The 15256-nt window shown below is 35.1% G+C and overlaps 2 protein-coding genes across 2 annotated transcripts in view; both read left to right on the top strand.

The window, feature by feature from the left end:
- LOC127847276 (uncharacterized) overlaps positions 1-15256 on the top strand; it is a 139034-nt gene that overhangs the window by 93425 nt on the left and 30353 nt on the right. The window lies entirely within an intron of this gene.
- Positions 476-3947, top strand: LOC127847277 (uncharacterized). Its single transcript, XM_052379084.1, has 2 exons — positions 476-1144; positions 2784-3947. The coding sequence occupies exons 1-2, from the start codon at positions 748-750 to the stop codon at positions 3083-3085; spliced, it is 699 nt and encodes a 232-aa protein (XP_052235044.1). The 5' UTR covers positions 476-747; the 3' UTR covers positions 3086-3947.

The following is a 15256-nucleotide window of genomic DNA, read 5'->3' as shown; positions in this document are numbered from 1 at the left end:
TTGTATTGTATTCAACTGTATAGATAACTGTATAGATGTATAGATGTATTATGTTATATATTATACATAACGAATCTACGTATGTCAGCTCTGCCATGGTTCACATGATTTCTATATATTTTGTGGAAAAATAAAATGTATAGATGACACATATAAGTGTTCTGATCATTTTTGTGTAAGTGTAAACATTCCGGAAAACGTCGATATTTTATATTAAAGAAAAGTGTTCACAAACGCCGTGTTCTTGGTAGCCAAATAAAACAGTCTTTAGTCAGCAAAAACCAGAATTAATAAAGTACATGAATACAGAACATTCATTGTCTAAATGTAAAAATGTAAGTAGTATATGCATTGTTGTAGCGAAAGTGCACTCGGAAGTTTTCTTCCGTATTACCGTACTTTAATATGAGAATCACTTGATTATGACAATCCTCATTGTGCAAGAAATATATTTCGAACATTAACAGTACTTTTCCTCATGTAGTGTGGTTGCATTGCATGTGTCTTGTGACATAAAACTGCAAGAGACTTTTATATGGGGTTCGTGTTGTAAATATTTCGTTTATTGTAGTTAATATATAATAAAATATACATGTGTGTTTCATCAATATACACAATAATACAATTTAAATAGTCTGAGGACAACAGCAGGTGACGTCGACAGTTAAGCAATATGTTATTGTAAAAATTCGTACAACTTTAAACGTAATAAGAAAACTGGCGTGAAGTGAGTATACAATCGTTGGAATGACCGACCATTATGAAAAGCCAGATTCGGACATGAAGAACAACAGTTATGTTGGAAAATACACAACTGAAACAAATGAATACGGAAGTGAGTATGCAATCGGTGGAATAGCCGACCATTATGCATGTCCAGACTCGGATATGCAGTACGATAATGATGTTGGAAAACACGAAGTTGAAAGAAGTGTAACCGGAAACGTGTTTACATGCGTAACGTCAAGAGAGCAATGTTCTATAAGCACGGCTGCAGATGCATCTAACAAAGCCTTAGAAACCGGCTTAACAACCAGCTATTTACAGAAAACCGATTCCGGAAAAAACGACCAATTAAATAATGTTGACAACGATCCGCACGAGTATGAAGAACTTACAGATAACATATATTATACAATACCAGGTATAAGGAAACATACTGTTCTAGCTCACGCTAACACGAAGTACTCGGTCAGCTTTTGGAATATAAGATCACTTTACTTTCATCCTTCATCCGTTTGTTGTTCTCAAGTAGTTTTCAAGCTTCAGACTGTCCCTTAAAGTAGTCTTAACTAATTTCAATACGTGAGGATTTTGTTCAGTTGTAAACGGGTCGAGATTTTTTAACAACAGGTTTTAACAGCAAATCGAAGTTTTTAGTCTATTTGACGAGCAAATGTCAACCCAATTTAATCACTAACAACATAAAACGTTGCTTTCATCATTTTCAAGTCGATGATTGACAATAACATTGGCATCTCGCATCATCTAATAAATGCTTTTGCAGAAGGTCGCGCAAAATTAAATGCACGTTATATGATTTGGTTGTCATGTCAACATAATATCATCAACTATAAGATTAAAATTTACTATTTATGAAAAACATTGCAAGATAATGTAGTATCCACATTTTCCGTTCTTATACATTTAAGTTAAGACAAAGTTGGCGAGAAAAACAACAACTGACTCTGTATTGAACGATGAAAAGGGTAGTGTTTCTGCATTTTCTAGAATTGTCATAGACTTAATTAAAAAATAGACCCAAACAGTGCAAGTATTGAGTTAATCAGTGCACGCTTTCAGAATATTGTATCGTTTGTATAAAATATTAAGAATACACATAATTTGTTCTTTCTTGCGATAATCTTTACATTAGTAGTTTAAATATTAGAATTATTTGGGATAAAATCAATTTTGACGCTTTATATTCGGTTTTATTTTTGCGTGACCAAGCACGTTATTGAATCGGTCATGCAGCTAATTCAAACGTCGATACTTATACATAAATACGAGATTCCAACAAATATATATATTGTTGAACTATATTGCATATTATCATATATTGAAAACTCGACAATGTAACTAGAAAATGCACAAATGTCGATTCTTTTCAAGTTTAAAGTGGACGAGAAGCGTCGTGTAATGTATTACGTTTTAAGAAAATGAACAATCGTTCATGTGGCGCAACGCGAAACTTCATTTATCTCAGTCTTTAACAAAAAATAATAAGAAATAAAAGCTTTAAGCTGTTCGTAAAGGTGTTTGTTTATTGTAAAAACTGACCATGAGCAATGATAAATACAAGATATTTGTTTATAAAATTCGATTGAATGGTCAAAAGTTGACATGAATATATACCAATAAGAGTATGACTGAGTTGTATGTACGAAGCGACCTGTTAGCTACAACCATTAAATTACAAGTGAATTTAATGTGACGCCTTAACCATCATTTGCAAACAGAACAGTCGATTTCTTTGCGGCATCAACAGCTTTTAGAATATTATGACGTCCTTTAGAAAAGAAATTATACAACTTGATACGCAGCGTCCTGTAAAATCAACTTATGTGGACCGTAAAATTCTGATTTGGATCGACACTTAAAACACGTGAATTTAAAAACGAATTCCCCCCCCCCCCCCAAAAAAAACAACAAAAAACAAAGACACGCCTTTTACAGTTGTGTCGCGATAATTTTTGTTTAGTGTTCAAATTGAAACTCTAAACGCTGTTATTAAAGAATGCATATAACTTACTTTATAATTTGTTCTGCTTTATTTTCAGATGGACGCTTCGATGTTATTGTAAAGAAAACAGCTCTTGCAAAGAAAAGCAAAATAGTGGGAAACCGAAAATTGGTCGTCGAGTCTGGAAAAATTAGTTTTCATTCTAAAGAAAAAGTCGTGACATTTCTCATACCGTGGGTCAGAAAGTTCGGAGACAATGTTGTTGCTTTTTATCTAGAAATAGGCAGAAAATGTGAGTTTGGCGAAGGAAGGATCGAGCTGATAAACCACCCAGAATCAACTGACACTATAGCACAAATAAGAGACTCGGTCCGCGAACAGTGTAGAAAGGTACTTTAAATGTTGTGCATATTATAGGCACACCAACAGGAAGTGGAGTAGAGAAAAATTGTCATCCAGCGTAAACCCTGTCATTCAAATAAATTCTTCCATGAAAACATCAAGTGTACTTGAACAAATCTTGGAATAAATGTCCGTTTGGTTGTAAGTAATAAGCATTAAAAATAGTTCGCATGACACGTTAGAACATCAAAAAACCAAAATCAGATAAAATCAAAGTAAAACTACCGCTGCACCAGCGTGTGTGTGTTTTGTTTTTCGAAGTTTAAGGGTTCCTTCCGCGAATGCGGCTGTATTGTGTGAGAAAATGGATGGAGTCCAGCACTCTAATCAAATTAACTTCCTATACTCCCGAAAGTTGGGACGAATGTTGAATTAAAGCTGCACGTTCAAACTATTTACTTATTACTGACAGATCTTTAATTTGGGTATGGTCTTTTGTTGTCGGGGGCAGCCGTAGTACTACGGTCAAACACAACCTGTCAGGTATAGTAACCATCTCAAACAAACTCACACGCTTCCGATGGCGAGGATTGAGACCAGGTCGCCTTGATGAAAAGTCTGCGTACCTACCACTTTGTTTGACATTACAGTATACCCTATTGTTTTATGCTGCTTTGCTATGAATAACGGTTTATAAAATACTATAATTTATTATAGCCGGGTGCTTATTTTAAATGTAAATATTATTGTTTGTATTATATGAAATGCACATTTAACTATAATAAACTATTTACTTACTTAATTACTTACTTACCACTGCGCTAAGCGGATCACCTGTGCTGAACCAGCAGGAGGTAACATTTAATAAGCATATTGTATTTTATATATTTATTATATATGTAATAGATTCGCAATCGACCATGTGTTTTTCTTTGCTGCAAAGTTCTCATTATGATGATATATAAACTCCGTCGTTAAGCAAATCAATTATGTCGAGGTTTTGGTTAAAAAAAAAACAGCATGTATGTCGATGTTTATGTTTTCTGAATTCGACACACAGGTCTTGTAAGTACTACAACACCTGTTTGCTGAAGTTTCTTTAAGTACAATTGGTGAAAAGTCTAACACTACAGTCTCCTTCATAGGTAGGAATCGGTATTGGAATCTATTTTGATCGGTTATGAGATATTGCCTTTTGATGCTAAAAATACAGTAAAAACACATTGAGACAACTCCAAACTAGGTTGCCATGATACTTAATATAAGTCTGATAGCTACTGTAATCAGCATTAAAAGCAATTGGTGAGTTTATCATTGATTGTTTAAGCGAGCTTAATATATGACCTTATTCTGCACATGTCAAACTGTATTTATAACTCTTATTATTAGTATACGAACATAGCATGTTATGGAAGGACATCTGGTTTTTGTTGATACTGAAAACTATTTCATTTAAGTTTGGAAATGTTTATTTACGAAAGTTATGGAATATAAAATGTCGACGCCGATACTATATAGGTTTTAGAGTTCATAAATGGGTTTTAAGAGTATTATAATGTCTTCGTTTGTGCAAAATTTGTATTTTTCTCTTATTTCCATTTATAATATATTAAGATGATAAGCGCATGTGATTAGTATACCTTTATTAATGTTTTTGCAGGCCTGTAACCTATGGTAAACGTGTATGCTTCAATAACAGTTACATTTTAACATAAACGTGTATTAAAAACATTTGCAAATAAAAAAGGCTCAAATGGAGAATACAGAAGATTTTGCTAATAGTTATACTAATTGTAAGTTGGTAAATACGTCGCTCACAGAAATGCACAAGTGGTAAAAAAAGTTCGAGCCCTTATGTGGTTATGGTTGACTGGAAATACATATTAGAATGAAACCCTTCTCAAGTGACCAAACAACAATGGCGACCAAAGTGTACATCGTATTCAGATTAGAGACAGTAACCTCTATTTTTTAATGTGGTCGACTATTTCTGAGCTTTAGTGAATTCTATTTAGTATTATAAAAACCGGTTCGCTGCAGTTTCTTTCGCCAACAGTAAATTTAATGTTGTAACAATTGAATATTTCAGCAGGGTTTAAGTTGGCAAACGTTACGAGTAGGCGAACGGTGAAAGTTGACTTGTGCATCAGTTTTTGTTAATTATGGTACGAGAGGACCTGTACTGTCCCGAATGAAAACGGGCTGTCTGGGGGTATATCTTAGTTTTTAAGTTGAAACTTGGAAATGCATTTCATGTAAAATCGCCGACTGTAATACAGGCGGCACTTTCATCTGTAAAGTGAGTCACATAAAACGTTTTCTGTCATGAGTAAACACAAAAACTTCATCGATATGTCTCTTTGGAACAAAGTAAAACATGTTTTTTTGTTAAATGGTGTGCTTTCAGAATAAATATATTGATCAAATGTTTAAGCACGTCAACTGTTACAAAAAATGTCTACGTTTTTGCAATCTAAAACGGTGAGATATTCCGAACATGAAAAACATGCTAGTTAACCCAGCTCAAAGAAAAACTGCAACAATTTATTGAATGCGGTGTACAAACACCATGTACCAATAAACCAATAGCAACGATAACACTGCCAAGAAGAATGGGTCCTAATTTAAATAACATTGTTAAACACACTACAAACTTTCAAATGCCAGCATAAGACCAAACTATTAGACATTCGGGTGAAAAATAAAATAGTGCAGTATTACCTTTTCCTTTGCTTTTTTCTATAATCGTCAATTCAACACTTCCGTTTTGAGTTTGATAACGGTTTTGAATCAAGTTAACTTTTTGTTTTGAGCATTTCTCCATGCAAGACACGTCATTTGTTGTCCATGGTAATATGTTATGTGTTTGTTACGATGTATAGGGTTGTACGAATTCGATTTTATATACATAATTCGCAAATAAAGTTTTACCTGGTTTTGCTTTCACCAGGAAAACAATACGCTGTGTACTTTCAAAAGCTCAAAGCATTCAATAAGAACTAGGGTACATCTAAAATACACACATGTCCTGTACAAACAAAAACAAACACAAGCATATCCAGAATACACTGTACTTACATTTACACTTCAAGAAACGAGTATCCCTTAGAAGTTGCATTAAAGATGTTGAAGACAACCACTCATTAAATTAATGTCTTGCCTGTCAGAAGAGTGGACTTTCAACTGATAAGGGAGGTTATCATGAAAGTTATCACCACTCGTTTTATGGCTTAGGCATAAGACCAACAAAGTCCACGATAAATTCAGTAAAATGTAATATTCAAACGAAATTATAAAACAAGTATACATAATTCATCAATAAATACTAAAAACGCATTGTATAAGGGGAAAGAAATAATGGTGAAGATAAAGTCCACTCTGGATAATTAGGACTACTCACGTTAGAAATAAGGTTAGCGCAAAAAAGTAGCCTCCCTTGATAATTATTTACAAAACACAGCCAAACACAGCTACCTTTTCAAAATAAATTTGATGATATCTAAAATGTTAAATAGTACAAACAAACATATGTACAGCCAAGGACAACCAAAACATTGCAAGCTACGATTCAAAGCTTGTGCGTACAAACACACTCTATCAAAGCCGTCAGGACATTCTTTTAAAAATATTATTCACTAAACATTCAACAATAATCAGTAGCAGCTGCTATCAATTGAATGTTTTAAATTCACGGAAAATATTCATTCAAATCCAGCATGGCGCTTGGGTGCCTATTTCTAAACAAATAACTTCGCATCAATGAGAAAATTGTGTTAAGGGGTATTGCGGCAGTTTATTTAACCGAGGATATATTTATAGCAACACCGATGATACTAGTATCACAACTCAATAGTTTTGTTATCAGTATCATCAGAAATGACAGAGTTGGTTCATAATACAATTGTCAGTGGTTCGAACCCAGGCGGGGTTAACTTTTTTTTTACATTTCTTTTTCTTTCTATAAGTTCATACTTGTTTTATACTGGAGCTCTTAAGTCCTGTTGTTTACATTTATCTATTTAAAGCATTTAAACACAAACTTCAAAACATGCCGAAATCTGTGAACATGTAAGTTATTAATGATAAAGGTCGAGTTTGATACTGTATAGTATTATGTTTGTGATTAAACATGGTTTTTTATTAATGTCTTTAGGTAAGCTGTTGTGATCTCAGTAAAGATTGTAAACAATTTCTAATGTTTATGCATATTTCTGACAATCTATGTAGGAATATATAAACACAAAATGATACCCCGACACAATAGGTGCAATTGCAAGCTGTAAGCAGGATGTTTTCACACTTGCTCCTGTCGATTACACGCTTTACCCCTCACATGCGCATTTCGACCAGTCTCTAGTTCCTAACATACAATTTAATACCTTTCTCAATAGATTCAAGTTGTGATGACTGTATTTTACAATTTATATTAATTTAAGTGCGAAAATAACAATGGGGATTAGCATTGACCAGTGGAGGGTCAAAATAGGATGTTTTTCACAATCGAAGAAGTCTGTTTTTAAGCATGACGTGTTGTGTGTGCATGTTGGGAGTAATTTTAAACTCGCCTTTCGGTTAACCACGTGCTTTATGACGTTGCTGCTTATTTGCGGAGATGTCGAGAGCAACCCGGGACCTCCAAAATCTGACAGTTCACGTAAAACAACATCATCGCAAAACAGGGTTTTCGATCGCGGAGGCCAACATGAGAACCCAACAACGATCCCTCAGCCCACCAGGCCGGGGACGGGCGCCGTCCAATGGAACCAGGGTGTCGTGACACGCCAGATGTCGATATCTACTCATACCACGCCGCAAAACCAACATAGACAGCCAAACCAGCATGCTTCTCCTGTCCATGGTCATCATCAGACCCAGACATGATCATGTTACATCTAATGCAGCTACTAACACATTTGATCACAATCAGAGTACGGACGGTATGTTTGACTTTTTAAGAATTATGAAGCAAGACTTGACTCAACAAAACATTACAGTTTCGACGGAAATCGGCAATATTAACTCGAAACTAGACTGACAATGAAAAACTAAAACAAGACAATATCTCTCTTCATCATGAAATAATGAAAAGCAAACTAGACCAGTATGAAAGTCAGTCGCGTAGAAACAATTTGAGATTTAATGGTATCAGTGGCAATATTAACGAGCAATGGAGTGTAACTGAAGAAAAACTTCGAAATTTTTTAAAAACAACCTTGAAATTTGGAGACGAAGCTGACCAAATTGATATTGACCGTGCTCACCGGATTAAATCGAATGACAGCAATGCATGTACAATTATAGCCCGTTTTGTGCGCTTCAAAGACTGTCAATCAATTATGACTAAAGCCTCGAGTGTACTAAAACCGGGCACAAACCCTAAGTACTCTGTACAACAAGACTACACAGACCGTGTAAAACGACACAGAAGAATACTCGGGGAACGCATGGTACGTGAACGCAACAATGGGCATTACGCATCTATTCGATACGACAAGTTGTTTGTAAATGACACTATCTATAGATACGATGATAACACAGACCAAATTGTTTACGTTGGGAAGCGCTCTAGACCACGTGCATTCCAGCATCAAGGGGGTGAGAAAAACCGCACCGGTGATGAGCAGCGATTGGTCGGATCTCAACGCGTGAACAGTGAACACGATGACGACCGGCCACATGGTAACGCTCAGTCAATCAATGGAGCTACACCAAATCACGAAGCGAACAGGCATTCCGATGACTCTCTCTCCGAAAAGGGACTAGGTCAAGGTCCTAATACGAACATTGTTTATAAACATGCTAGCGTTAAGGTTATTTCATGGAACATATGTGGATTAAACAAATATTTTGAAAATGCCGAGGTCACTAAGTTTTTAAGTTCATTTGATATAATACATATTTGTGAAACTTGGGCTAAATATGTTGGCGATTTTAATGACTTTATAAAATCGTATGTTCATTACGACTCTGTGAGAAAGATGAAAAATAATGCTATTAGAAATAGTGGGGGAATTAGTGTCTATATAAGTAGTAAATTACATAAGCAAGTACCTATTCGACGAATTTATGAACAATTTGAAAACTGTGTTATTTTGTACTGTGAATACTCTACCTTGTATGATTGTGAGGATATTATAATGTACTTTACGTATATATCTCCTGAAGGATCATGCTACTATAATGATCAAGATGAGAAGAATGACATATATCAAATGTATGATAATTTAGAAACTATAACTTATGATTATCCACAAGCATTGTTGTACATTGCAGGTGATTTGTATTCCAGATGTTAAGATTTTTTGGATTATATTCCGTTCGATGATCTCTTTTACATTTTTGGTAATATAGACTATGATGGAAGCACATTTGATATCCCACGCAATAATAAGGATAATATACGTGGTAATAATTATGGTAAATCCCTGGTAAATCTATGTTACATATTTGACATACACATTCTCAATGGCCGCTTCCCTGGTGATAGATGTGGTGAATTTACATGTTTTTCAAATGATGGCGCAAGTGTCATTGACTATATGATTGCTTCATCGTTACTTTTTCAATACATTAAAGACTTCAAAGTTATAGACAGGGACGATTCGGATCATTTTCCGGTTTCTTGTGTATTTGAGCTTCCATACAGGTCAAATACTATTGTAAATAATATTAATGATTATTGATTATCCACTTAACACATGGAAGAAAATTCGAAGGCGTAATTCGTTATGTGACGAGTTTGTACTAACGTTAAGGGACTTATTACAGAATCGGTATAACACTTTGCTTGATACCATAGATTCTAATGTTAATTCTGCGGTAGATCTGATTACAGCTATATATCAGGATGCCGGTAAATGTATGCTGGTTAATTTTCGGTATTTTTCATCACAACCACCTTGGTGGGATGACGAGTGCGACTATTTAAAGTCGGTAAAATATATCGCTCTTCGTAAATTTCGTAGCTCCAATTTAGAGTCAGATCTCAGATTGTTTAAAGATAAACGAAATAATTTTAAGAATCACTGTAGGTCAAAAGTATACGAATATCAAAGGTTAAACCGCCAAAAACTAGTTAATTGTAGTAATAATCATACACTGTTTTGGAAACTTTTAAAGAAAAGTAAACAAGCCAAACCAATTGACTCTAGTATCTCAAAAATAGAATGGTTACAATATTTCAGTGGCCTTTTATTCGATGAAAACTCTATTGTTATTGATTCCACTGTTGGAAATGACCATGCTTATTCTGATGATACGGCGAATTCACTTAATGATCCTTTCACTTTGCAAGAAATTGAATGGTCAATATCCAAATTAATAAATGGTAAAAGTTGTGGTCTGGACGGAATTCCATCTGAATTTTACAAGTGTTCAAAAACGGATATTTCTCCAATAATGTTGTTGTTGTTTAATAAAATATTAGACACTGGTAACTTTCCCGAGTCGTGGGGTCAAAGTATCATTACACCGATTCATAAGTCAGGTCCAAGTAATAACCCTGGTAACTATCGTGGTATATCTATTACGAATATTCTATATAAAATATTCTCTGGAATAATTAATAAGAGATTGTATGACTGGGCAGAAGAAAATATTGATGAATCTCAAGCAGGTTTCCGTATAGGACATTCGGCAGTTGATAATGTCTTTTGTTTACAGGCGATGGTCCAAAAATATCTTTCAAAACGGGGTGGTCGATTCTATTGTTTGTACGTTGACTTCCGTAAAGCCTTTGATAAAGTTAACCATGTCAAACTATTTTCATCGTTAGAGAAGAAAAGAGTTTTTGGAAAGTTCCTTAGAGTTCTTAAATCTATGTATTCATGCTTGACTTCTCGTGTAAAAGTCTCAAAAGATGTTACAGATGCGTTTCCCTGTAATATTGGAACCAGGCAGGGAGACAAATCGAGTTCGACTATTTTTGCGCTATTTATAGATGAGTTATCGTCACTTTTAAGGATTAAATGTGAAACTGGTATATTCATAACTAATGATATCCCAGATATTTTTATGTCTAATGTTTGCAGACGATGTCGCCAACTGTGCCGAGACCGCCATTAAGTTACAACAACAAATTAACATTGTTGATCAGTTTTGTACTGATACTGGTATGGAAATTAATCTTGATAAGACCGAAATTACTGTATTTCGCAATGGTGGTCCCCTCCGGAGATATGAATCTTGGTTCTTCCGCGGACAACAACTTAACGTTACTCCTGTATACAAGTACATGTGGTTATTGTTGACTCCAACGTAAGCTGGAGCTCAGCCCATGATAAACTAGCTTCCCAAGCGCAAAAGGCACTATTTGCTATACGAAACTGTCAGAAACCATTTGGGTTTTTTCCTGCAAAGGATTTATTTAAAATATTTGACACTATGGTAAAGCCAATATTATGTTACGGTTCCCAGATATGGGGTTACGAGTACAGCCCAGCTATTGAATTTGTCCATAATATGTTTTGTAAAAAATTATTACATGTTCGTAAAACTACCAATACTTGCATGGTTTTGGGGGAATGTGGAAGACTCCCATTATGTATTACTTATTTTACAAATTGTATCAGGTACTGGTGTAAACTATTGACTGTGACATCTGATAGATACCCTAGGCAATGTTATATTATGCTTAAATCAATAGATGATGCTGGAAGAATTTGTTGGGCGACCAAAGTAAAATCTATACTTTTCACATACGGTTTTGGATATGTGTGGATATCACAAGAAATTGGTGATTGTGATATGTTTATCAATGTTTTTAGAAATAGATTGATTGACTGTTTTACTCAAAACTGGCATGACACCGTGAGTAACTCAAGTCGTTGTCACCATTATAGTCATTTTAAAACCCTACTTAATATTGAGCGATATTTGATAATAGAAATGCCAGCCAAACACAAAATAGCCTATGCTAAATTTAGATGTTCAAACCATAAACTACAAGTTGAAACTGGCAGACATCTGAATATTACTTTCCAGAATCGCGTGTGTAATGTTTGTTCACAAATTAATATTAATATGACATTTGTGGATTGTGAATATCATGCATTTTTCCATTGTACTAAATATACAAGTATTAGAAATCAGTTTCTGTTCAACTGGTATAACTCTGGTACTGACTTGAATAACTTCTATGACTTATTGTCAACGAATGATTTTGAAACTATTAGAAAATTAGCAGTGTATATTTTCTATCTTATGAATTCTATAAAAGACTAGATACATGTATCAACATTTACTTCAGTACAATAATAGTGTGACACAATTTTGCAGTCTCTGTATATTACATGATATGTATGTAAAAAATACGCAGTGTATGTTTTCTATCTTATGAATTCTAGAAAAGACTAGATACATGTATTAACATGTACATCTGTACAATATTGCAATGACACAACGTGATAATTTCTGTATATTACATGGTATGTTTGTGGAAAATTTGCAATGTATGTTCTCTATCTTGTAAATTCTAGAAAATACTAGATATACATACATGTATTAACTTTTGCATCTGAACAATATTGCTGTGGCATAGCTTTGCAATTTCTTTATGTTACATGGTGTGTATGTAGAAAATCTGTGGTGTATTTTTCCTGTCTTACGAGTTCTGGAAAAGATTAGAGACTTATTGTCTGTATACTATCACTATGACGTAACTTTGTAATTTCTATATATTACATGATATGTATGTAGAAAATCTGCAGTGTATGTTTTCGTTCCTATGAATTCTGGAAAAGGGACTAGATACATGTGCTTACATTTACATCTGAATAATACCACTAACACACAACTTCCTGTACATTGCATGATATGTATTTTGGGCCGGAGGCCTCTGTTTCTTTAATAAAATGTTGACTTGACTTGACTTGACTATTTCCAACCATATGATCTTGAAGGGCAGCAAATAACACAAAACCTGAACAGTTACGAGTTTCTCCCACGCAGTCCTGGTTTTATGCTGATTGCATGTAACCCTTTTTCTTTGCTTTCGAGCGGGAAAAGATAACTTATCCGTTGTAAAGCAAGTTACATTTAACGTTAAGTAAATATCCGCGACGGTGATTTTCAATTATCCTTTGTTCCTATTGTAACTATACGTTGTTGTTTTGTGACTACATTACACAACTTCTAAAGCCTTTTCGACAACCCGTCGGCTTGATTTGTTATCGGTTGGTTATGAGAAAAGGGTGAATCTTCACGAAGTTTTATCATTTATATCTCAGTCGAAATAGAGACCGGTCACCGTCCGATCAGCGGAATACGTAATTTTACGGCAATCGGGCGGGCGCCCGGCCGAAGATCGCACGGACATCGGTTCATTCTGTAGCATCCAGATTAATTTTAAGTTTTTCCCGAGAAGGGCATTGTACTTGTATCGGCAAAAATCAATGTATTTGCCAGTGAAATTACCATCGGCTGGCGACTGTCTGCTGGAGGGTCTCCATACGATGACCGACGGACGTTGACAGAGCTCGTCATGATACACGTACAACGAACCCGATGTCGGGCGATCGCCGGGCGATAACAGTGCGTTGATCGTCTGATCTTCTTTCGATCTCAACTCGATTCCTTACCGGGCGCGACGTCGGGTTAAATTTTAAGTGAGACTAAAAATTACTCCGAACGCCGGCCGATGCTACATAATGACCCGGTGACAGTGCGATCATCGGCCGGGCGCCAGCCCGATGATCGGAAAAATACGTTGTACGCTGATCGAACGGATCGGACTTTGTGAAAACCGACCTTATACAAATATTTGTAAGGTGAAAGTCAAACAAATAAAGTATTTTGCTCTCTGATATATAACCAAGTGAAACATTTTGTACAAGATAAGTATTGATGCAAAGCATCAAAGGGCGTCGGAAATTTTAGTGTAAAAGGCACTCAATGAAGTTACATGGAACGGTTTTTTTCTACTGTAAATATAATTATATTGGTCGATTATTTTTACAAAATAGAAAAAGATACTGGTATAATCATTATCTATGATTTTGTGTTATAACTCCCAAATAACCATTATCTATGATGTTGTGTTATAACCCCCAAATAACCATTATCTATGATTTTGTGTTGTAGCTCCCAAATATTTCATAGTTCATTTTATTTACATTGGTTTCCTTTTTTTACTGGCATCCGTGTGCAGTTTTCATTAATGGAACAGAACTGTGTAGGTTTTAAAAAATCTGCTTCATCTTGTAAGCGTTATTTCATATTTTTCACGACTTCAAGGGGAGATGATTCTGAAATTATTCTTACGTTGCTCATTTACGATAGGGGTTGAGTACTCATTAATATGTAACACTGTAAAAGTTATAATGTGTTTTCAAACCCCCACCCTCTCACACATATAGTTCATGGGCATAAAACAAAAAACAACAAAAAATGGTTACAAGAAACAGCATATTTATTTAAACTAAAATGTCTACATCAAAACAAAAAAATAACATAGAACACAAATAAAATAATTTGATTCTACTAGGGCTCGAAACTTGGGCTTCTCACATGTGAAGCGAGCGTGTAACTACACTACGGAAACGCTTGAAAAATCACCTTCTAACTCAGATATTAATAAGCTATTAATAGTCGGTTTAAATGTAAACCCGGAAGTTTAAACGCTGGATAGTGAGCGGGGTAAAAGGTCCATACCGAAGGGTCCATACCACTGGCAAGATATGTATGTTTATGTAAAGTATTTACGTATGATTACAACTGATACTGCCCCACCCCCATGACTGGAGTCCTGACATTAACCCATTTATGCCTAGCGGCTAGAAAAAAGGCCTTGGCAAACAGCGTAGACCCTGATGAGACGCCGCATGATGCGGCGTCTCATCTGGGTCTGTGCTGTTTGCTTAAAGGAATTTCTAAATATAGAAATAAGTACACTAGACATCCCTAATTTTGGAAATAAATTGATCCAATTGAGAAGGATGGGAGAGTCCACTAGGCATATATGGGTTAACTGTCTAGTTCGGCACATCCACTGTCTCAGATTGCTCATTCTGTGCTTTAGCTTAACTAATTTACCATGCAGTTGTCTTCTTTTTCTACTTTGTTGTTTCATTGTTTAATGTGCGTAGTCAAGCGTAAGTTGCGTAAATACTGCCTCGCTTAAAGCTAACAAAAACGGTGTTTTGTTCATGTCATCTTATACAAATATGCATATATCATTTGGTCCATTTCAGACTGTATGTATCATTTTAAACAATGTGCATGTCGTGCACT

Source organism: Dreissena polymorpha, chromosome 10 (genome assembly GCF_020536995.1).
Source record: "Dreissena polymorpha isolate Duluth1 chromosome 10, UMN_Dpol_1.0, whole genome shotgun sequence".
Taxonomy (NCBI): Eukaryota; Metazoa; Mollusca; class Bivalvia; order Myida; family Dreissenidae; genus Dreissena; species Dreissena polymorpha.
This window is presented reverse-complemented; position numbering and strand designations above follow the sequence as displayed.

What these genes read in the sequence shown, in the direction of transcription:
- LOC127847277 (XM_052379084.1), top strand. Translation starts at nt 748, where the DNA reads ATGACCGACCATTATGAAAAGCCAGATTCGGACATGAAGAACAACAGT. An exon ending in CATATATTATACAATACCAG is followed by an intron (nt 1,145 to 2,783) that starts GTATAAGGAAAC and finishes CTTTATTTTCAG; the next exon opens with ATGGACGCTTCGATGTTATT.